General features: G+C 30.1%; 1 protein-coding gene across 1 annotated transcript; it reads left to right on the top strand.

Annotated features, from left to right (window-relative positions):
- Positions 1 to 1970: 1970 nt before the first annotated feature.
- On the top strand, positions 1971 to 19465 carry LOC129975450 (adhesive plaque matrix protein 2-like). Its single transcript, XM_056088512.1, has 14 exons — positions 1971 to 2085; positions 2390 to 2497; positions 2598 to 2705; positions 2806 to 2913; positions 3014 to 3121; positions 3426 to 3533; positions 3634 to 3741; positions 3833 to 3940; positions 8017 to 8079; positions 8604 to 8675; positions 11979 to 12045; positions 13903 to 13958; positions 15595 to 15749; positions 18401 to 19465. The coding sequence occupies exons 1-13, from the start codon at positions 1971 to 1973 to the stop codon at positions 15693 to 15695; spliced, it is 1230 nt and encodes a 409-aa protein (XP_055944487.1). The 3' UTR covers positions 15696 to 15749; positions 18401 to 19465.
- The last annotated feature ends 5443 nt before the right edge of the window (positions 19466 to 24908 follow it).

A 24908-nucleotide genomic window follows, 5' to 3' on the forward strand; every position in this document is an offset into this window, starting at 1 on the left:
AATGCGAGAAAGGTTAGTTGATTCATGTGTCAATAATTATTCTGATAAATAATAAAAAAGGTTTATTTTTGTTTATGAATTATTATTATAATGCTCCTCTTTCAACTCAAAGATCCATGCACTGAAAATCCTTGTGAGAACGGGGGAAAGTGTAGACTGGAGGGTAACTCTTTCAAGTGCAACTGCACCAAGCCATATTTTGGAGATAAATGCGAGAAAGGTCAGTTGATTCATGTGATAATAATTATTCTGAAAAATAATAAGAAGGCTTTATTTTTGTCTATTATTAATTATTACAAAACTCGTCTCTCTAATGACAGATCCATGCACAATTAATCCTTGTGTGAATGGCGGCAAATGTAAACTGCTGGGTAATTCTTTCAAGTGCGATTGCACTAAACCATATTTTGGAGACAAATGCGAGAAAGGTTAGTTGATTCATGTCAATTATTCTGATAAATAATAAGAAAGCTTTATTTTTGTTTATGAATTATTATTATAATGCTCCTCTTTCAACTCAAAGATCCATGCACTGAAAATCCTTGTGAGAACGGAGGAAAGTGTAGATTACAGGGTAACTCTTTCAAGTGCGACTGTACTAAGCCATATTTTGGGGATAAATGCGAGAATGGTTAATTGATTAATTTGTTAAGTAATTATTCTGATAAATAATAAGAAGGCTTTATTTTTGTCTATTATTAATTATTACAATACTCGTGTCTCTAATGACAGATCCATGCACAAATAATCCTTGTGCGAATGGCGGCAAGTGTAGACTGCAGGGTAATTCTTTCAAGTACGACTGTACTAAGCCATATTTTGGGGATAAATGCGAGAATGGTTAATTGATTAATTTGTTAAGTAATTATTCTGATAAATAATAAGAAGGCTTTATTTTTGTCTATTATTAATTATTACAATACTCGTCTCTCTAATGACAGATCCATGCACAATTAATCCTTGTGTGAATGGCGGCAAATGTAGACTGCTGGGTAATTCTTTCAAGTGCGATTGCACTAAACCATATTTTGGAGACAAATGCGAGAAAGGTTAGTTGATTCATGTCAATTATTCTGATAAATAATAAGAAAGCTTTATTTTTGTTTATGAATTATTATTATAATGCTCCTCTTTCAACTCAAAGATCCATGCACTGAAAATCCTTGTGAGAACGGAGGAAAGTGTAGATTACAGGGTAACTCTTTCAAGTGCGACTGTACTAAGCCATATTTTGGGGATAAATGCGAGAATGGTTAATTGATTAATTTGTTAAGTAATTATTCTGATAAATAATAAGAAGGCTTTATTTTTGTCTATTATTAATTATTACAATACTCGTGTCTCTAATGACAGATCCATGCACAAATAATCCTTGTGCGAATGGCGGCAAGTGTAGACTGCAGGGTAATTCTTTCAAGTGCGACTGCATGAAGCCCTATTTTGGCGATAAATGCGAGAAAGTTCAGTTGATTCATGTAATAATAATTATTCTGATAAATAATAAGAAGGCTTTATTTTTGTCTATAATTAATTATTACAATTCTCGTCTCTCTAATGACAGATCCATGCACAATTAATCCTTGTGCGAATGGCGGCAAATGTAGACTGCTGGGTAATTCTTTCAAGTGCAATTGCATTAAATCATATTTTGGAGACAAATGCGAGAAAGGTTAGTTGATTCATGTGTCAATAATTATTCTGATAAATAATAAAAAAGGTTTATTTTTGTTTATGAATTATTATTATAATGCTCCTCTTTCAACTCAAAGATCCATGCACTGAAAATCCTTGTGAGAACGGGGGAAAGTGTAGACTGGAGGGTAACTCTTTCAAGTGCAACTGCACCAAGCCATATTTTGGAGATAAATGCGAGAAAGGTCAGTTGATTCATGTGATAATAATTATTCTGAAAAATAATAAGAAGGCTTTATTTTTGTCTATTATTAATTATTACAAAACTCGTCTCTCTAATGACAGATCCATGCACAATTAATCCTTGTGTGAATGGCGGCAAATGTAAACTGCTGGGTAATTCTTTCAAGTGCGATTGCACTAAACCATATTTTGGAGACAAATGCGAGAAAGGTTAGTTGATTCATGTCAATTATTCTGATAAATAATAAGAAAGCTTTATTTTTGTTTATGAATTATTATTATAATGCTCCTCTTTCAACTCAAAGATCCATGCACTGAAAATCCTTGTGAGAACGGAGGAAAGTGTAGATTACAGGGTAACTCTTTCAAGTGCGACTGTACTAAGCCATATTTTGGGGATAAATGCGAGAATGGTTAATTGATTAATTTGTTAAGTAATTATTCTGATAAATAATAAGAAGGCTTTATTTTTGTCTATTATTAATTATTACAATACTCGTGTCTCTAATGACAGATCCATGCACAAATAATCCTTGTGCGAATGGCGGCAAGTGTAGACTGCAGGGTAATTCTTTCAAGTGCGACTGCATGAAGCCCTATTTTGGCGATAAATGCGAGAAAGGTCAGTTGATTCGTGTAATAATAATTATTCTGATAAATAATAAGAAGGCTTTATTTTTGTCTATAATTAATTATTACAATTCTCGTCTCTCTAATGACAGATCCATGCACAATTAATCCTTGTGCGAATGGCGGCAAATGTAGACTGCTGGGTAATTCTTTCAAGTGCAATTGCATTAAATCATATTTTGGAGACAAATGCGAGAAAGGTTAGTTGGTTCATGTGTCAATAATTATTCTGATAAATAATAAGAAAGGTTTATTTTTGTTTATGAATTATTATTATAATGCTCCTCTTTCAACTCAAAGATCCATGCACTGAAAATCCTTGTGAGAACGGGGGAAAGTGTAGACTGGAGGGTAACTCTTTCAAGTGCAACTGCACCAAGCCATATTTTGGAGATAAATGCGAGAAAGGTCAGTTGATTCATGTGATAATAATTATTCTGAAAAATAATAAGAAGGCTTTATTTTTGTCTATAATTAATTATTACAAAACTCGTCTCTCTAATGACAGATCCATGCACAATTAATCCTTGTGTGAATGGCGGCAAATGTAAACTGCTGGGTAATTCTTTCAAGTGCGATTGCACTAAACCATATTTTGGAGACAAATGCGAGAAAGGTTAGTTGATTCATGTCAATTATTCTGATAAATAATAAGAAAGCTTTATTTTTGTTTATGAATTATTATTATAATGCTCCTCTTTCAACTCAAAGATTCATGCACTGAAAATCCTTGTGAGAACGGAGGAAAGTGTAGATTACAGGGTAACTCTTTCAAGTGCGACTGTACTAAGCCATATTTTGGGGATAAATGCGAGAATGGTTAATTGATTAATTTGTTAAGTAATTATTCTGATAAATAATAAGAAGGCTTTATTTTTGTCTATTATTAATTATTACAATACTCGTGTCTCTAATGACAGATCCATGCACAAATAATCCTTGTGCGAATGGCGGCAAGTGTAGACTGGAGGGTAATTCTTTCAAGTGCGACTGCATGAAGCCCTATTTTGGCGATAAATGCGAGAAAGGTTAGTTGATTCATGTATTAATAATTATTCTGATAAATAATAAGAAGGCTTTATTTTTGTCTATAAATAATTATAACGTTGCACCTCTCTCTAATGACAGATCCATGCACAAATAATCCGTGTGGAAATGGTGGCAAGTGTAGACTGGAGGGTAATTCTTTCAAGTGCGACTGTACGAAGCCATATTTCGGTGAAAATTGCGAGAAAGGTCTAAAGAACATTTTCAATATTGAAATAAATTTTGAATTTTATGAAACTATTAAAAATAAGTTGCGAAATTACTCTTTGTTTTTACTCAGATTCATGCACAAACAATCCTTGCAAAAATGGTGGTAGCTGTACTCTACAAGGAGATTCTTTTAAATGCATTTGTAAAGATCAGTTTGTTGGTGACAGATGTGGAAATGGTAACAATTTATGATTTTATTAAAATACATTATAATAATTTATTTACAATTTGTAAAAAATTTGAAAATATTTTAAGATTAATGCGTAACATTAATTTTAAGACAATTTAAAAATTACTCACTTATTTATAACTCACTAATGCATTGAGAACCAATCTCAAAATGAGTTACTGTAATTTAATAAATGTTTTAAAAATATAATACTGTAATAAGGAAAATAAAAATATATATGGATAACCTTATTTTAATGTTCTAATTATAAGAAACATTTTTTTCGGAAAACCAAAGATCACGGGAAAAAAATTCTTAAAATCGCGAAGTATTCTAAGTAGGTTCGTAAAATATTTTATTTTTTTATTGTGGCTTAATTTTCCTAAAATAGTTTTTTCGGCGTCTAAAACTTACATGACCATTGGTTTCATAACCAAATACTAGATTAAAAACTGTTTTCAGCATTTTCATTGATTGAGAACAGAGTTCTATAAAAATGCAGGAAAATGCAAAATTAAGGAAACATTTTATTTATTTACTAGCCGCCTTTGGCGATCAGCCGGTCCGCCAGTATTAATACCAGCTAAAATGTTTAATTAATCCTTTATGCACTCATACCATCTTTTTTTCAGTTCTTAGTTATATTCAAAATATTTAAATAATGTCAATAATATTTTTTTCGGTTTAAAAATATACTTCAAAAATTATGGAATATAAACTTTAGACAGTTTGGTCCTAAGGAATCATACTCTGTAAAATATTCTTCACGCCCCATATTTTAATTAAATAAATACATGTATTTTCTGCGATCAAATCTGCCCGATTTATTAAACTTTGAATATTACAATATAAGAACAATCAACATTTTTATAACCTAAGGCAATCACTCTTGAGAAACCCTGGGATATGATTAGTTTCTCTGAGACAATCGATGAAATAATCCAAAATCGCCCGTTTTTATAAAATCGTGATATTCACATTTTCATTAATCTTTCATCTTTAGTGATTGATTTAGTTAGTTTTATTTACATATTATTATTTGAGATATTAGAATCTCAAGAATGTTTTAAAAATGATTGACATGGCAAATTATATATGTAGAAATTTTAAATTCATAATTCATCAGCATTTATGATTCAATTTACATAAAGTATAATAATTAATTTCATTTAGATCATTTTGTTAGCAGATAAATGACTATTACTAAAGGTTTACAAATTAGCTGTTTGGCTTCGATTAGAGTAGATATCTAATACATTTTAAATAATATTTGTCTTAAATAAAACTATTACATGAATTAGAAATGTAGGTATTGTAAAAGATCATAAAAAACTTACCTTGAGTTTATTTTTTTGGAAAAAAATCATATTTCATTTCATTCAGACATGTTCTGAAAATTACACTTTTATATATTTAATTTGCAATGATAGTTGATTTTTTTTAATTTCAGCTTTTGTCCATATGATGGCAACATATTGATAAAAGCTAATTTTTTTCCCTTTAGCGTGCTCGTGCAGATTAAATTTATTTTTATTTTGTGTGAAATAAATTGTGTAAAAATAAAAATAAATAATTCTTTTAAAAAATACATTAAAATAAAAATCTAAATTGTTGGTTAAAATATTAGTATCTTTAGAAAGATAATTTTTTTTTTCAATGTGATGTAAAAATCAATTACTTGTTGTAATATTTTCGGAAGTTATAGGGGAAAAAAGTCAAAATTTTGCTTAATTTTTAATTAATCGAAATTCTAATTAAAAATTCGAAGAAAAAAATTGGTCCGAGGTGCACATTTCCGACCTTCAAGATATACTTGTGCCAAATTTGGCAGCTGTTGGTCAAACGGTTTGACCTGTAGAGCGCCAACATACACACACACATTGAGCCTTATTATAAATATAGATTTGCACTTGAAAAATCTTGAAACTCCAAACAAATCTTGTGAAAGTGTAATGTGTTTTTATAAATACTGGTAAATTCAAACTCGAAACTCTATGATAGTTACATCTCAAATGATATCACAAAATGTAAGTAAGATGTAATACATTTTCTTGCATCTTTAAATCACAGGAACTATAATAAATACTATCTCATACTATTTCGTCCAAATTGTTTGCATATCTTTTAAGTTTCTGTCAGTTTAGTTTAAGTTCTGTCAGTTTAGTTTTTGAAAACCAAGGTAAATGGATGCATTCTTATAAATGTAAATAGTATTTTACAGCCATTATTTTTGTCTTCTAATAATACATTTTCTTAGTAATTTTTTTCATTTAAGAAAAAACTTTCGTAAAACATCTTCCAATTTTCTGGTGCGCTAACATTTTTGACATTTCATGTTTATACATAAATAAAAAAATATTCACATTAAAATATACATATTATAAAAAAATATAATTGGAGGTAAATTTAATTGGGTTGAAAAGGGGAATAAATGAGCAATTAATGCACAAAAATGCTTCATTAATCAAAAAGATCTATTAAAATAGCTTAAAATATGATATTTTCTTTAGCAGTGGTTCTGTGCTATTATTCATTTTTTTAATTAATTAAATTAAATTTGTTCTTAATGATCTAAATTTATTCAAACTTTTGTCTTTCCCGTTTTATTTAACTGCTGTTACTAGAAAAACAATGATTATTTGATCACATTGGTCGCATTCTGTTCAGAAAATTTTCTACAGTTGAAGAATCTATAGCATTTTATTCATCATTTTAACAATTGTTAATCCTTCAATTCCAAAATTGTTTATATGCACATTAATTGAATTATTTGTTATACAAGATTCATATTTATGTTTATTGCAGCTCCTCTCTCTCAAATTCTAAATTCTAACTTCTGGCCATAAGTGTAGGTTGCCGTGTAGGTATTATTGTTATACAGGATTCAGATACTTTAGCATATCAGATGTATCCATACCAGAGTAGATGTATAGACAGAGATGTAGAGACAGAGTAGATGTAGAGACAGATAGTAGATATAGAGATGTAGAGACAGTAGATGTAGAGATGTAGAATAGTAGTAGATGTAGAGACAGAGTAGATGTATCCATACCAGAGTCAGATGTATCAGATGTATCCATACCAGAGTCAGATGTATCAGATGTATCCATACCAGAGTCAGATGTATGCATACCAGAGTAGGTATTATTGTTACACAGGATTCACATTTATGTCCATTGCAGCTCCTCTATCTTAAATTCTAACTTCTGGCCATAAGTGTAGGTTGCCGTGTAGGTATTATTGTTATACAGGATTCAGATACTTTAGCATATCAGATGTATGCATACCAGAGTAGATGTATAGACAGAGATGTAGAGACAGAGTAGATGTAGAGACAGATAGTAGATATAGAGATGTAGAGAGAGTAGATGTAGAGATGTAGAATAGTAGTAGATGTAGAGACAGAGTAGATGTATCAGATGTATCCATACCAGAGTCAGATGTATGCATACCAGAGTAGGTATTATTGTTACACAGGATTCACATTTATGTCCATTGCAGCTCCTCTCTCTTAAATTCTAATCAGTGACACTTCTGTCCGTAAGTGTAGATTGCCGTGTAGGTATTCTGATGATGATTAGGTGTGTGCCAAAAGTGGCGTTACACCGGTAAAAGCTCATAAAAAAATTTAAAAAAATAGAATTTATATAGCTATCAAAGGATTAGCTATTTAATTTTTTTTTTCTTCATAATCTTGTGTACTAGAAGCTAAAAACAGCCAAAGGAAAAAAAAGAAAAAAAGAGTAGGCATAAAAAAGAAAAAGTGGAGCGGTCTAAATAGCCCAAGCAGAAGAGTCTACATAATATTCCAACAGCATCATTGAAACATAATTTGTAAATAATAAAATTTACCGAAGATAGGCAATTTTAATTTAGTAGAAAAATAAGATAAAATAAAATCATATATATATATATATAAAGTGGAAAATATAAATGAAAAAATAAACGAACAGAAAAATAAATATATACAATGGCTCAGTCTAATATTTAACTGTTATAAATATTTTTCAATACATCAATAAGCTTCCGTTGAAAATTTCACAAAAATTGAGATTTTTTTTTTGCTAATCATGTTGTATTTTTAGTTGCAGGAACTAGTTCTTCCACAACAACGGTTGATTCCTCTAATCTCACGAGTACTACACAAGGTAATTTTAAAATTTAATTTTTAATTAATTTTTAACTTTAAACCAATCCAAAGTTTTATTGCTTACCTTTCGATATTTATTTTTGACGCAAAATACTTATCTTTGTTTCTTTTATGTATTTTATTTACAATTAGACATTCTCTTGCTTTAGATAAATATATTTTGAATTGCTTTTTTTTATAACCAAAAAATATTTTTGTGTAGTTTTTTTTAACTAACTTTAATGACATGAATTCTAGAATTGAATTTAAATTCTTATCAAATTAAATTCATTGAAAATCTTAAAATACTGATAAATTTTTCAATGTTACCTTTTTTTGTGAGTGACTTATAAAAAGCAGCTAAATATCTCAGCAAAATTTTATTCAAAAATTTCGCATGTAGTCGTTTTTTTTTAATTATTGAACTTTCAAGCAGAAAAACAAAGAATATTATTTTAAATTTATTTGAAGACAAAATCCTTGTTTTTATAAAAATTTTATATGAGCATTTTATTATATACTTTTTAAAATTTTTAATTCCAGAAATGAGCTTATCAACAAACATGACTGACTCATTCAATTTGACGACACCTGTTGTACTTTCTACTGCAAAAGGTAGTACAAAATATTATTTTTTATATAATAATAGCCATTTATTGGAAGTAGAAAATAGTGTAAACAAATTCGTTTTATAATTTCTAAATCCTTATTTTATCAGCATCATTTTCATCCGTACTTTACACTTTTGAAATAGTTTCCTTTTGCTTTAAAAAATTCTTAATTATTCTAACATTTTTAAACATTAATAATATTTTAAACCTACTATTCAGTAAATTAAATATGTTTCTTCGTTTAATACTTATTATCTTTCTTCTGTTTACCACTGTCATGATTCTAGCAAAGAAAAATTGACATAGGAACTTGGCAAATGAGTTATATTATTATTAACTTTATATTATTAGTATAAAATTAAAATATTTTTATTCAAATTTATTAAAGTGAATTTTATGTTTAAAAATCGTATAATTTTGATTATTATTAATTATTTTAGTTAATTAAATATATCCATAGTGATCGAATTAAAAAAGGTCTTTATTTTAGTAGAAAAATTTAGTAGGATTCATTTAGGTCTTTGATTCATTCGAGGAATTTACTGTTATTCGTTGAATTCAATCAAAAACGCAAAGAAATTTAGAACTTTAAATAAATAAAAAAAACTGAAGATGGGAATGGGTCCATTCTTTCTGAAATATTATCTAGCAATTGTATTCAAAGGGATGTTTTATTTTTATTTATTTATTTTTGACCAGCTGAAAAAATATTGCGATTAGTAAAATATTCTAGTCAAATTTTTTATGCTAAGCTAAGGCGTAGTAATAAATACCATAATAAATTGGTTTTAAAATTAAAATTTTTGTACATATGTCATTTGAACCTTCTTAGACATTTTTATTTATTACAACATTTTTATTCATTGTGCTATACGCATTCCAATTAACTCTAACACAAATCCCTCCGTCCTAAACGTACCCAATTCTCTCATCACCTAAAATGTATGTTATAATCGAAAGCGCCTATTTTTAAAATTCAATAATCTAACTGTTGAATTGAAATTTGTCTTTAAATATAGAAAAAAATGGTTGAAATCATTCAAAATTTTATTTTTTTTTGGTTCCATATCAAATATACTGAATAATTTTAGTATCTTATTATATTTTAAATATATTAGTGAATTTGTCTATGGATCCAATAAAAAATGGACCAACAGAGAGTAAGGAAAATAAGAAAATGATAAATAATAAGAAACGTGCTGCACGAAAATAAGACATCAAGTTAAAGAACAATGACATAGATTTATCAGATTAAACTACATAAATAATTAATACTGTTTATAAGTTCACAATTTATTAAAAGCACTCAGCTTTGATTAACTTAAATCTAAACTACAATTATCACAAATTTATAAATGAGTTTTAAAACTTCATTAAAACTGTGTTTTAAGTATGCACACTCAATGTGCAAAAAATGGGACTTTTCGGTTAGCTGAGCGTAAGGGAAAGGGGACAAATAATTTAGATTAAAAAGTCGCTGGAACAAACCTTACGCTACAACTTTTTTTTGTGCGGGTCTAAATCAGACTTTTTGCCCGGTATAACCGAAAAAGTGCCCAAATAATAATAATATTCGTACCTTGATTATCAGCATTGAGAGAATATTCCAAGACAAATATGTATAACAAAGTTTATAATAAAAATTATTAAAATTACAGAAAAAAGATATATCCTTTAACTAGGGAAGTTAAAATTTAGAAAATTAACTGGGGGGGGCGGATTAGGAGATGGTATTTTCTTTACACTCAAATTAAATTTTCTAATAATGGTATTAATTGAAAATCTGTCAATATATTCTGCAGATATTTTTCTTGATATATAAATATGTTTCAGAAATTTTTCAAAACATATTATCACTGAAAAAAAGTAATTGTGTGAGAACATACATTTTCTTCTCAAATTACATGTTACAACAAATAATATTCTTGAAAAAACATTACTTATTATTTTTTAAATCTTAATTTTTTTCCAGTGTACAAAGGTATATAGAAAACCAATATAAGGAAAAATTCAACAATTATATGAAAAATAAAAAAAATGATTATTGGTAAAATTGACTTTTTTTTTTGTTGGCATCATCGGGTTTCGAGGGCATCATTTAAACATACAGGTTAATTACAAGTATAAAAATCAGCCTATAAATGTTGTAGATATTCCTCTTGGTATATTAATATATTTTAGAAATTTTTCAAAATACATTATCACTAGAAAAATTAATTATATTTGAGCATACAAATCAGAATCAGTCGAATGACAACTTTCATAAATAATAATAATAATAATCAGTGCAGTTATCCTTATCATTAAAATCACTTTCTGCTTCATATAAAAGTGTCTGGAACTCTGCTTTATAACTGTTTATTCATCCAACCTACTTTTAAAGTAGGTTGGATGTGTTTCGAGCACCAAGTTTTAGAATCCTCTGCTAATCCTTGTATAAAACTGGAACACTAAAAGTGAGGTGCGGTCTCACAGACGTCACGCTAAGAAATAGCTAAAATTATTTTTAAAAGCATCCGCTAAAACTGGCTGAAAAAGTGCACGTGTAGTGAAAATCACGTAACAGGAGGCTACAGGGTCAATCCATTCGATTGAGCAAAAAATAGAAAAGGGGTGACCGAAATCGCATCTTCAGCGGTCTAAAAGAGCGCACCTCCCCGGTTAATAGATATTTTTAAAATTTCAGTTCGTTGGAAAATTCATTTCAGTACTCCAGCATTTTTCAGGTCTATCAGGAAAAAAAATATACTAGAAATTTGGGATGGTTTTTAATTAATTGAAATTTCAAATAAAGCCCTCATTTTTTCAATCCTAACCTCCAAAATATGTCCAGACCCCAATTTTTTCATCTCCATCTGTCAACACTATAAAAGATAAGCACAGAAATAAATAAACACAGACAATGCTTTCATTTTTATTAATAATAAACATTGAATTATTTATCTATTCATGGAATTTTTTAATTTTTAAATCATTCTTATTTTAAGTATAATTTCTAATATATTTATTGAAAATAATTTATTATTTATTATCTTATATTTTTTAAATACTTAAACTTTCAAAATATGGTTATCAATAAACACGCAATATGAAAACATTGATTTCTAACTTGATGCATTTTCCTATTATATTGTTTTCTAATACCGTTTCTAGTACCGTCAAATAAACTGATTAGTTAAAAAATGAAGGGAAAATTTATGATTGTTAAAAAAAAAAAATAGAACTCCAAACGTTTAACGGAATAACTAGTGAAATATAATAGAATGCTTCTGTATTATAAAATGTTATATGTTATTACTTTTCCTAGATATATGCGACGATGATGTATGTGTGCATGGAAAATGTGAAATAATTGGACATTATTATAGATGCAGGTGAGAAGACAATATTTCAATCTATGCAACTTGAATATGCTTTGATTTTTTTTCAATTTAATCATTTTTGCATAGAGGCACGTAGGAAACACATAGTTTAAATATATAGATAAACATTTGATAATATTAACTGCATTTATAAACCAGAAATACCATGTAACTAATTGTTATAGTTTAAAATATGTTTCAATTTCATACAAGTCATAATTGTCTATGTTGTTAGTGTTTTTAGATATCCATTCATATGTATAGAGTTTTACAATTTTCAGAGCCTTTTTAAAAATGAGCAATAATAAAATATCTGGCAGAAATATGCTTTTCGAAATCTTATACGTTGAAACACATACCTTGGTTTTGTCCCAAGGAATTTTGAAATTAATTTTTAAATTCATTACCACAAGGATTTAAAATCTTGAAAATGACAATATGAGACTTCTAAAATCTCTGGTGCTGGTAGATACAACATATCAGGCACTTTGGAAAATACAATCCCTTTAAGTAGTATTCTACACTTAATCGCACTGCTGTTAAAACTATTTACGAATTTCATATTATAAATTCCTTCAAACAATGAACATTTTCTATATTCAAATTCACAGCCTGAACCAAAAGGATATATATATCCTGTTATGAGAACCATCGCAATAGGTGATCTTCCTATAGGAATCTACCTAATAATAAATAATTCTTCTTACCCTGGAAACTTCTGAAGATATCTAATTTCATTTTGCAGTCTTTTGCTCGATTTTCCTTGTTTTTTAACTTTCTCGGTGGATCTGGATGTGAGAGTAACCGACATTCTAGAAAGGGAAAATTTTCTTTGAAAAATTCCAGGACGGCAACCAGTTGACATGGATATTTACTTGTCTAAAGATTGGGGCTATTGTTTCTATTTTCAGATTCGAATAACAACATTTAAATCGGATTATACTGTAAAATTACTCTAAGGAAAATCTGTTTTTTTTTCCATCTATCATTAAAGAAATAGTTAAAATTTTATAGAATTCATTAATTGGTTGAAATTTCTAATTAATATTGAAATATTTCGATAGCTTAAAAGTAAAAATAAAGAGCATGTTACTTTTATTACTTTGCTTTCAATAATCAAGAAAAAATTATTGCATAATATGACATTATACTTACATTCAGATTAAAATATTATGCCAATAATAAACCATTTTGCACAAAAAGCAATAATTATATATTTCAGTAGTTCATTTTGTTTGAAACATATCAAAAAACACTTGTGTTCGCTACACTACAATCTTCAATGTAATAGAAAATTTTTGATATTGAATGTGAATTTTAAAAGTGTTTTTAATGCCTTTGTTTAACGGAACATTTCCAGTGCCTCCTCAGGAATAATGGTGATATTGTGGTTTAATTCCTATTTTGGAACAGGAGGTTTCGAGATTCGAAATCCGATTCCATCAAAGATGCCAATTTTTTTTTATTTTTTGATTTTTTTATTTTTTATTTATTTTTTTTTTTTTTTTTTTGCGATATGTACTGTAAACGAGTCATTACAGATTATATTACCTCCTGCTAGTGTTGAATGGAAATTAAGTGTTAGGTGTCATTCTTGCTCCCATACTGTTTCTGATAGAAGATGTCAAGCGTTCACCGAGGTTTATAATTTTAAAGATCATTTTCAAAAATGATTGTTGTTTCAAAGTTGTTCAAAACAGCTTTGTATTTAAAAAATAAACGAAACTCAAAGCTTTTCTTACTTTAAAAACTTTGAATTCAAATTTTAAAATGACAAAGGAATTATCATATGTTATCTATTTAGAAACAACCATGAAGTTACTTTTGATTCATTTTAAATTTATTCAATTATGTATATTTATGACACAGATGCTATGAGGGATATACTGGACTACAATGTGAAGATAGAATTGAAATCAAATCAGGTAGGAACGAACTACTTCAAGTTATTTTGAAAATTTTATATATGAAAAGGTTTTAAGAAGCATGTAAATGAAATGATTCTTAAATAATTTATAATACGTAAAAAATAAACACTGTAGAGTACTTAGATTTTGTTTCTTCCCGGTACTCTACAGCGTGGCATTGAGTATATAAAAAGATGATATAAATGATTTTGTGATGAATAGATTTTGAATCCACCGTCTTGAGGCTCTGCATCTGTTGTAACTTAATGAAAGTAGAAAGTGAGCCACTTTTCGAACCAAATGTGCAGTTTGCAAGTTGAAAAAGAAGTGGTTCCAAAATTCAGAATTAAACAACGTGCAGTTAAATGTTAGATGACATACTGTTGCTATAGATATAAATATTAGACAATATAAATCTTTGGGACAGTTCTAGAAAAGGGTGCCATTTGGCGATTTCCTGCCAAATTTTTCTCGCCAAGCCCCGCGGACGCTGTAATCTTCAGAATTGTATTTCTCAATATTATGACTATTTTCAAGACATTTTTTTCTGAAGATTACAGCGTCCATGGGGCTATGGCAGGAGAAAAATTTGACACGAAGTATACAAAAAGAACAAAAATAAGAATTAGAAATAATTAAAAATAGCACAATTTGAACAATGTTAAATTTTAAAAAATGCACAAAAATAACAATACAAATTTTTTTTTTAACTCACCCGATTTAACGATGTGAATTTCGTTAATTTACAATAATGCCCTTCCCTTCTACAAACCTTTCCTTTCTGTTAATACCATATCCTGCCCGCATTCACCACACTTCCATCAGCAATTAAATCCATTTTCATGCACCATTCAACACACGCTTTCGCTCCCAAACGTTCTAAATCGAAAAAACCCCTCAATTTAAGGGATTCCTCATTTGTCACATTCATACCAGCCATTTTACACCACAAGAAAAATCGACGAAAGTAAGAAAAAAAAATACTTTACAAGACTTGGAGAGCAGAAGATATCAGAACAAATCCAATCGTCAATTAAATGAAGTGAAAATCTTGAAATTCCCCACGAAAAGCTGCCACCATAAGAGAAATCGAAGAAAGTAAGAAAAAAATACGTTACAAGATTTGGGAAGCAGTAGAAATTAGAAATTCCCCGCGAAAAGCTGCACTTATACCTAATTGGTTGATATTCAAAGTCAATTCATACCTGATTAGTTGATAATTACATCACCGACATCACCCCATTCTCTTCACAGGGTTGCCATACATTGGAGGCGTAGAGATGTTGCCATATTAGCAACTTTAGCTTTAAAATTTGGCGCCAAACTTGGCGGTACCCGTCTCTAGGATTTCAGTTCATTACAAATTGATCAATTACGGTTAATATAAAAATTGGGATTTTACCATGATGAACAGTGGCATGCATATTTTAGATACCATCGAATATATTTTTTCGAAATCATAATTATAAAATTAGACACATATCTTAATTTTTTTTCTGTATTATACACATAGCTGAATCAATAAGCCCTATAGAATGGTATATAGATAAAATAGTTTTTTTTAAAATATTTGTAGTAATACGATATATATATGCACATTCTTTGATTAAAGGGATTATCAGTTATATCTCATACTGTCTTTTTTTCTTGGTAGATAAACTGACATTCTGGCAGATTATCCAAACTTCAATCATGTTTTTTGTGTTAGTTCTGTTATCTGGAGTATTCTGTCTACTTTTGCGGAGGAAGAAGTGAAATTCTGCTGGCCAACTATCCTCCAGATGAAGCAATTCTACGAATAAGTCATTGGTAGGAACAAATTATTTAAAATTTAAGAATATAAAAATATATGTAGGCTATTTCTAAATGTATTCCCTGAAATTTACTGTTTTCTAGAACATAAAAATAATTAATAAAGAAAGTAGTTTTAGATTATCTGTTCCTGTAGGATCAAATGAAATCATTCATCTAAGTCAAAAACGCTGCTTTCAATATCTTTGGCGAAAACATTTTTTTTTTTTTCGTAAAGCATGCTTTTCTCTTTCCAAAACTGTTTATGTTTTTTTCTTATCGTATTAGAAAAAAAAAAGATACAGTGATTATAATTCATTTTGCATCAAGCAAAACCAAACCGGATGTGGCATTCTGAAATAGAAATGTAACTTAAAATTGTAATATTTTTCTATTTTTCTGCAGTTTTATACATATAAGAGTAAAAAACATTTCTGTTGTTAATTTTGTGAAAAATTATGAATGTATTGCAAAGAATACATAGAATGTATAGGACATATTGCAAAAAGTTGTAGCTCTTCTTCAAAAACCGAAAAAAAAATGTACAAAAAGGCTAAGTGAGAAAGGAAAATTAACCTATTGCTACATCGATCATTTTCAAAATTGCTACGGAATCATATTTCATAGCAACAAAAGCAACTTACAAAATATGCGAAGTATTATTAGCAGCTTTCTTTCAATGTTAACTTGTCAATGTCCGAAAATTCTTGATGATAGGTGCAAGTATCAAGGAGCAAAGGCCCCCGGCAGGATATTCAAGAATATGATAGCAGGATCCCTATAATCTAAAATAGACACGATAATGCATCTTTTTAAAAAGATATGTGATCAATATTTATTGTGAAAAAAAATGTTAAAAAAAAGAATAATTTAATGACTTGTCAGGAAATACCGAAACAACAATTTGTTTCATTACAATCAATGCAATTGTTTATACATATGCTTTAATTTAGTTACAGTAATGAATTTATGCTAAGAGTTTTAAGCTGTTTAAAGATGAGAGTAGGAAATAGTCTGTTAAGTAGATGGCTGTAATTAAAATTAAGCTAATTAATTATTCTAAAAAAAACATTATCTGCCAAAAGTAAACATTCAAAGGGGAAAAAAAAACTTTTTTCCAACCAAACAAAAAACATTTGCAAAATGAGAAAAATGGAAGAATAGATTTATCGCTGTGGGAAATTTCAAATTCCTGAGACAATATGTATGTACCACGTACCTTAGTGAAAGGGAATCCTAAGCTTCAATTTTCTCAAAACTTAGTTTTTCAAAAAAAAAAAAAATCTTTCACCTTTAACGTCATAACTCAAAAGCTATAGAGATAATTGCCTGAAAGTTATAATATAGACTTCAAATAATGTGGACCATTTTTGTTGTTGTTGCTGTTGAGAGAATAGGTGAATGGGTTTATAATCATTTATATCGAAATTCACTTGGAAGTGAATGGAGAAAAAGGCATATTGACATATATTTACTCTTAATTATTTGCATTTCAATTTCTTCTTCAGCTCATTTCATACATCATTCTCGCCTGTAACTGGCATATAAAGAAAATGAAGGTTACGGCTTCACAATTTGCCGTAGAATGTTAGCCGTTTTCCTGAAATTTTATTATACTACAAATTCTTCTGCTTTTCAAAAATATTATATTTATAAAGAATTTATTTTATATTATAAAATATATTTTTTTCTCAAAAATATTATATTTATAAAGAAAATAAATATATTTTTTTTATTTATATTATAAAAAATATTATATTTTTTCTCAAAAATATTATATTTATTATTACAATATATTATTTTATTATTATATTTATAAATTTTCCCCATGGTCTCTGGCTAGGTGGGGGTATTGCTTATATTATATTTATAAAAGAATATTTTTCACCATTTTCGGGTTTATAATTGATAACGCATCTAAAAGAAAAAATTATTAAAAATCCACTTTTAAAAAATTTGTTCCGAACGCAGTTTAACGGTAATAGTTAATCGGAAGTCGTTGTTTATATGGAAACTAAAGCTAAGGAGTCGAATTAACTGCCTATATTAACAGATAACTTAGTTCTTGACTTCGCAGACCGTGATGATAGTCAGACACGTAGTAACCATACCAGAAAATAAGTATTATTCGGAATGCGGACGCAAGGCTCAGTAGAGAAACTAAAAATTCTACAAATAATTCAGATTATCATAAAAAAAAAGACATTCGGTGAATACAATATAAAATGCTGATTTAAAATGAAAGAAAAAATAATTAAATATATAAAAAAATATTTTAAAGATTTACAAATGGGTCAATCGTTCAAAATGCAAAAATTAGTAGAGAATGCAAAATTTCAAAATATTTAAGTAATATATATTAACCCAATATGATATCTTGTTTCAAGTTCATCACTGTAAATGGATATAAAATGTAACTTATCAATATAAAAATCATATTAAAATTTTTTATCGTTTGTGATTATAACATAAGTTATTTTAAAGCAAGACCAGAAAATTTGTTTAACAACTTGCTTTCTTATAAAAGATTTAAAAATCAAAATTTGGGCTTCGGCGATTTTACAACATAATGAAGGAGCCCCAAATAGTGAAGGTAGTACAAATATATATTAGTTTAATATTCATATAAAAAATTAATTTCTTATACTGCCTATATTTTTTTTTTTCAGAGAACCACAGAGAAAACCACCGAATGTATTCACATTCATGGGCTACACGAGTTCACGTCATTTTTTTAAAACAACAATAAATACTGTAGTATTATGTAATATATTTTCGAATTCAGTACATTCTTTTGACCAATAATAAATAATCTTTTATTTTGTAATATTCCTTTTTGAGTCAGCAACATATACTTGTAACAAAAAAGCAACACTCCGGAGCCTCGTATACTCTTTAATAAAAGTACATGCACGTTACAGTGCACATACCATTGGCGAACAATATGCAAAAGCATATTGGAGACATTTTGGAGATCTTTAATGGAATGTAACACAAAATTTATTTGTGATTTATTATTTGTGAGCATGTATTAACCCCGATTCCGCATTTCCAACTCCATTATTAGTATATGTATGTATATTATGTAAAATAAATGATATTAAAGAGCTAATAATCAAAAATAATTCGCAAAGAAGATAATGTCTGTTAAAAAAATAAGACCTCATTTTCGACATCTCATTTGTGAGGAAAATCAAAAAGATGCCATTATTCTTCCATTCTATCGACTTAAGTACGAGAATTTAGAGCATAGGTTCCCAAAGTGGTCCAGTTGGACCCCCAGGGGTCCATAGGAGAGCACACGGGGGTCCACATAGACGTGAAAGGAAAACAGGGTTTCACAAGTTGTAAGTAGGGGTCCACGAGACATTTTCTGGTTTTCACAATCAAGAACAAAAATGTTGGCTTGGATTTACCTATAAACGTAGGCAGGTAGCATCATTCACTAGGTAGGTACTCAAAAATATTCCAGACTCAGTTCAAACACAGAATTGAATAGAACAATAGACAATAGTACAAGTGTACACCACATGTCGAGACTTGCAAAGTGCTGCCTGTGCGCTCGCTCGTTTGGGATGCTTGTTTGGACCTGCAAAGGGATGAAATGCGATTTGCGCTGTGCTTGCAATCTACATTAGTATAAATACGAATGCTAAGAACTGAAGCCAAATATTGATAATTTACTGTCAATTCATCAAGTACATCCGTCTCATTAATAATATAACTATTTTTTATTGTTGATTTACATTTCAGAGTTAATTGTTGATTTTTTTTGTAATTAATTTAATAAATTTTTCATTGTTGATTGTTTGTAATAATAAATGTTTATAATTTTGTATAACTACAAGTATTATTTTAATAAATAGGACACAAGAAAATGTGCTACTTTTTTCTTCTTCTTAACAATTTGGGGTGATATATTTTAGGAGTTTTGGGAATACAGTAGAAATGTAGCAGCAGGGGGTCTACCGAAAATAGTAAAACTTTGAAAGTGGTCCACCAGAAAAAAAAGTTGGGGAACCTCTGATTTAGAGTATATATTTACTATAGCTACATACCTTGCTGCTTTTGCTGGATTCAAAACTCCTTTCTGCGAATGGCGGCAATCCATCGTTTTCTCTGATTCATATCTTTCGGGAAATGAAAAATGTGGGCAACAACTGAGCGGCATTATATTCGTCAAAAAATAACGGTGATGGAAAAAAGGAAAACAGAATCGCCAAGATTTCCCACTCGGGCAGGAAAAGGACGAAACCAATGAGGAGCGAAGCAGCAGAGAGGATCACGGGAACGTGACTTTCAACTTATTCCCATAACCAGTGAGGCGCGCAAGAGGAGGAGGGAAAAAGAAGTTTCTTTCCAAGGGTAAGAGGAAGTCGGACAGAGAGTGGGAAGAAGCGAGCGTTAAGTGGGCTGCTTACTTCGCAGCCACTTAACCGCAATTTTTTAACAACACGTAAACAACCTGCAGCCCGTTCGGCCCACGGAAATCATGGAATTCATGAATAACCTTAAGCCGAATAAATCGCCAGGATTGGATTTAATTACAAATCGCATGATTAAAAACCTCCCTTTTAGATTTATTTTATACTTAACTTTTTTAATAAATAAATTAATGGAATTGTGTTATTTTCCCGACTGCTGGAAAACAGCTGTGGTTGTCCCTATTCCAAAACCAAACTCTGATTTGACTTTACCTCAAAATTTCCGTCCCATCTCGCTACTTAGTAGCTTGAGCAAAGTGTACGAATCTGTGCTCCTCAAACGCCTGAATCAATTTCTCAGCGACAAAAATATTTTAATTTCCGAGCAATTCGGATTTCGTAAAAACCTGTCGACGAATCACCAGCTAATTCGTGTTACAGAATTGATTCACAGTGGCTTTGAGAAGTCCCAAACCACAGGTGCACTTTTTCTGGACGTAGCCAAAGCCTTTGACAAAATTTGGCACGAAGGGCTTTTATTCAAGTGCATGCGACTTGGATTTTCGGCGCAATTTGTCAAAATTTTACGCTCGTACCTACTTTCTCGTAATTTTCGGGTACGAGTTAACGATGTAATTTCTTCCCCCAGACCAATCCGAAGCGGTTGTGCGCAAGGAAGTTTACTCTCTCCAACTCTTTTTAACATTTATGTTAACGATCTACCTAGAGCTAGCAATTGTCACTTAGCAATTTTTGCAGACGATACCGCCATTCTTACACAGCATAGGGACCCAAACATAGTCATATCAAACATTCAACAGTACATGACCATTTTGCAGTGCTGGCTCATCGGCTGGAAAATAAAAGTCAACCCAAGTAAATGCGCGTGCCTCCTGTTTACTAAAAAAGTAAATATGCCTGACCTAGCCCCTATCCAAATTTTTGGCCAACCCGTCCCCTTTGTAAATGAATACAAATACTTAGGGTTAATATTAGACGCAAAATTAAGCTTTAATAGTCATATTAAAGCAGCCCTCACCAAAGCTACTAGAACGAGTGTTAAACTCAACAGCTTAATTTCTCCTAGGAGTAAGCTATCGATTAGGCTCAAGCTTCTGCTCTACAAAGCTGTTTTAAGACCAATAATGATGTACGGCTCCCAAATATGGGGGGCGACATCAGCCACAAACATTAAGAGGTTGCAAGTTTTTCAAAATAGGCATCTGATGAAGATTGTTGACGCCCCCTGGTATATCAGGAGAAAGATCTTACATGACGATCTCAAAATTGAACCTGTTTCGGAATTTATTAGAAGAACATCAATAAATTTCTTCGAAAAACTGCCCCAGATTCGTAACAAGTTACTTAATCTACCTGCTTATGATCCTGCAGTACCCAGCTCTAGGAAAAGACCTAGAGCTGCAATAGACAATGTCTATGTAAATTTCCCCTCAGTTAAAAAACTGAGAATTAATTAACTCTGTTACCAATCTGGTGGATTAAATTTTTCAAAATTATTTGTTTTGGCCTCAGATAGCTACGATGAGCTACACGCGTGAAATTCCTTGAAATTTTTCCTTCAGAAAGTTTAGTTCCAAAAAAGCCCCAATAGTTAAGGCACGTGCAACGTAATTCCACTAAAGTTCTATTTTACCCCATAAATAATTTAAATATTATTTTTAAATTAATTAATTGTATCAAAAATTATAATAATATGAATTAAATACCAAATTTCATGACGTTAGAGCTTTATTGCGCTCGTCCAAACTAGTTCAATTAAATTTAACTTTTCCCTAAACTAACAAATTAAAGTATCTATTCCAAATTATGATGTGGAGGTGCTCGTGACCACTTTGTCACATCGCGGAACTCCGAAACATCACGACGTTGCCGTTGCCGTGTCTTTCCAAGGGTAAGAGGAAGTCGGACAGAGAGTGGGAAGAAGCGAGCGTTAAGTGGGCGTGACTAATGGGTAGAGTGGGTTAGAGACAGCAAGAGCATTTCGAGTGCCTTTGTAGTGGGATGCGCGTGGAGTTCGAAATTTTCAGACGCATCTAACATTTCATTTTCTAAAAAAAGGATAAAAATAAGGAAAAAAAGTATGGGAATAAAGAATGTCACTGCAGAAAACCGTCTCCAAAAGGACCCTACAAAATGTTAAGAAAAAACAATGAATAAATATGAAAAACATTCTTACTTCCTCATCCAATTGCAGCGCGTGCTTCAGATTGCATCATTATTAAATTGAGAGTATCCCCAATGGCCAATGAAACCGTCAGAAATATTTACTTAGAGGCACTTTAATTCTGTTACGTGTGGGGACTTGGGAAAAAAAATTGTAGAGTTTTAATTATTCGAGTGGTGTCTCAATTAATTTTAGTTTAGTTAGTTTAGACAGTTTACCAATGAAACAATTAAATACAGGTAGATAAATGAACGATTGCTCAATCGACTTCCAGTGTTTCTGTCAAAGTTTTATGGCTGAAAAGGTTTCTAATTGTAGTGGTGGTTCTTTAATGAATCTAAGACGAGCTGATTAGGTCAGTTTATCAGTGATTAGACAGTCAAGTAATTAAAGTAGACTGGTAAAGGTAGTAAAAAAATGAATGGATAGTAACTCGGACCCTTTTTTTTCGGGGGGGGGGGGGAATGAACGAGGTCTTAAAACATGGAGGTTAAATTTTTCAGCTATAGTACAAGGCAAGGAAAATCATAAGTGTCCGTGGATGTAAAGAATCGATACTTTAGATTAACGCTTCCCCATGAAATAACTTCTTTCAAAAATCAATAATGACAACAAAGAGAAATAAATTATTTTTGAATAAACATGCTTGGTAAAAATATGTATGAAAATGCTAAATTATGAAATAAAAAGTATGTAATGTTATTTATTTACTAGCCGCCTTTGGCGACCAGCCGGTTCGCCAATCTTAATGTTCGTTAAAATTTTAATAATTAAATATTTTATGCAATTTCTACTTTAATAGCTTCTTCATCAAAATATTTTAAAACTTCAAATTTTGATTATCATATAATTCATTCATAATATTATAAAGGCCTTCAGTCATAACGTAATATGTATCTCTCTCATTTTCTGTTAGCACCCGTAGAATTTATGCTTTAAATTAAAGTGGAAAGAATTTATCTTTAATTAATATAATAATATTTTTTACTGAAACAAAGCATTTTTTTATAATCTGATTACTGAAAATAGAGTCACTCAGCGTTTAAACTTTATGGGCACTAAAGAATATTTTTTTAAATTTATGTAATATCTCAAGAGTTGGTCAACAAAATTTTCTGAGATTCATTATGAGCAGATCGATTCATTAACAATGTTTAAATTTAAATGCATCAAACACTAAGAAAATAAAACGAATCGTTTAAAATAAACGGTTGAAAACGGTAGAATTTATGCTTTAAATTAAAGTGGAAAGAATTTATCTTCAATTAATATAATAATATTTTTTACTGAAACAAAGCATTTTTTTATAATCTGATTACTGAAAATAGAGTCACTCAGCGTTTAAACTTTATGGGCACTAAAGAATATCTTTTTTAATTTATGTAATATCTCAAGAGTTGGTCAACAAAATTTTCTTAGATTCATTATGAGCAGATCGATTCATTAACAATGTTTAAATTTAAATGCATCAAACACTAAGAAAATAAAACGAATCGTTTAAAATAAACGGTTGAAAACAGGTTTTAAAAAAACAACTTAAAAAACGTTGTACTTAAAACTATAAGCATATACATGTTGTCATGGCAACAATCAGAACATAATGCGCATGCGTTAATTTTCTTCGCCGGTTACGTAACGCAAATACGTGATTTTTTCTACGCCAGTTGGGGTAACGCTATGCGGATTAGAAATTTTTAATTTCCTTTATTCTGTTTTATTTTAATTCAAAAGTACTTCAGAATGAATCTGAAAGATTGATTCATTAACAATGTTTAATTTTAAATGCATCAAACATTAAGAAAATAAACAGAACCGATTGAAATAATCCGCCGAAAAATTTTAACCCTAGCCTCATTACTGTTGGGAGAAAAAAAAACTGAAGCCTTTCTCGTTTGGCGCTGGGGATAATGGAAGATTTTTTTGGCGGAAAAGTTGGCGGTGGGGAAAATGGAAGATTTTTTTGGCGGGAAAGTTAGTTTTTAATTAATAATTAAAATTCTAATTAAAAATTCGAAAAAAGAAACCCCAGGTGCACATTCCCAACCTCCAAGGTATACATGTACCAAATTTGGTAGCTGTATGTCAAACGGTCTGGCCTGTAGAGCGCCAACACACACACACACACACACATTGAGCTTTATTATAAGTATAGATTACTATAATTATTTCTTGTGAAAGAATTTCATGCTTCTTCTAGAACAGAAACATAACAGTCAGGAAAGCATGAAATAAAATAAAGCGCCTAGAAATATCCTTCAGAGGGAGAGTCAAACATTTCTCTGGCTATAAAGTGCAACCCCCATGAAGAAATTCGTTTTTAATGGAGGCTTTGCTGGCTCTCGAATGGCGCCATTGCAACGGTCTTCTTCATAGATATGCATCAACCCAAATATAAGTAATTTATGGCAGCGTCACTGATTTCTCAAAAAATATATATTTCCTTTGAAGCGGTATGAGACGCGTGAGGATAGAACCTGGGACCTTTAGGTTAGCTGTCCAATAACAAGCCGATTTTGCTAAAACAGCTGTTCAGGAAGAAGCGCTGTTACTGGCTTATATGCGATTCAC

The sequence above is a fragment of the Argiope bruennichi genome, chromosome 7 (assembly GCF_947563725.1).
Source record: "Argiope bruennichi chromosome 7, qqArgBrue1.1, whole genome shotgun sequence".
Classification (NCBI taxonomy): domain Eukaryota; kingdom Metazoa; phylum Arthropoda; class Arachnida; order Araneae; family Araneidae; genus Argiope; species Argiope bruennichi.

Coding starts and splice junctions, on each gene's coding strand:
- LOC129975450 (XM_056088512.1), top strand. CDS start 1,971: ATGACAGATCCATGCACAATTAATCCTTGTGTGAATGGCGGCAAATGT. Junction 3,122..3,425: donor TGGAGACAAATGCGAGAAAG/GTTAGTTGATTC, acceptor CTCTAATGACAG/ATCCATGCACAAATAATCCT. Junction 3,941..8,016: donor TGGTGACAGATGTGGAAATG/GTAACAATTTAT, acceptor TTGTATTTTTAG/TTGCAGGAACTAGTTCTTCC.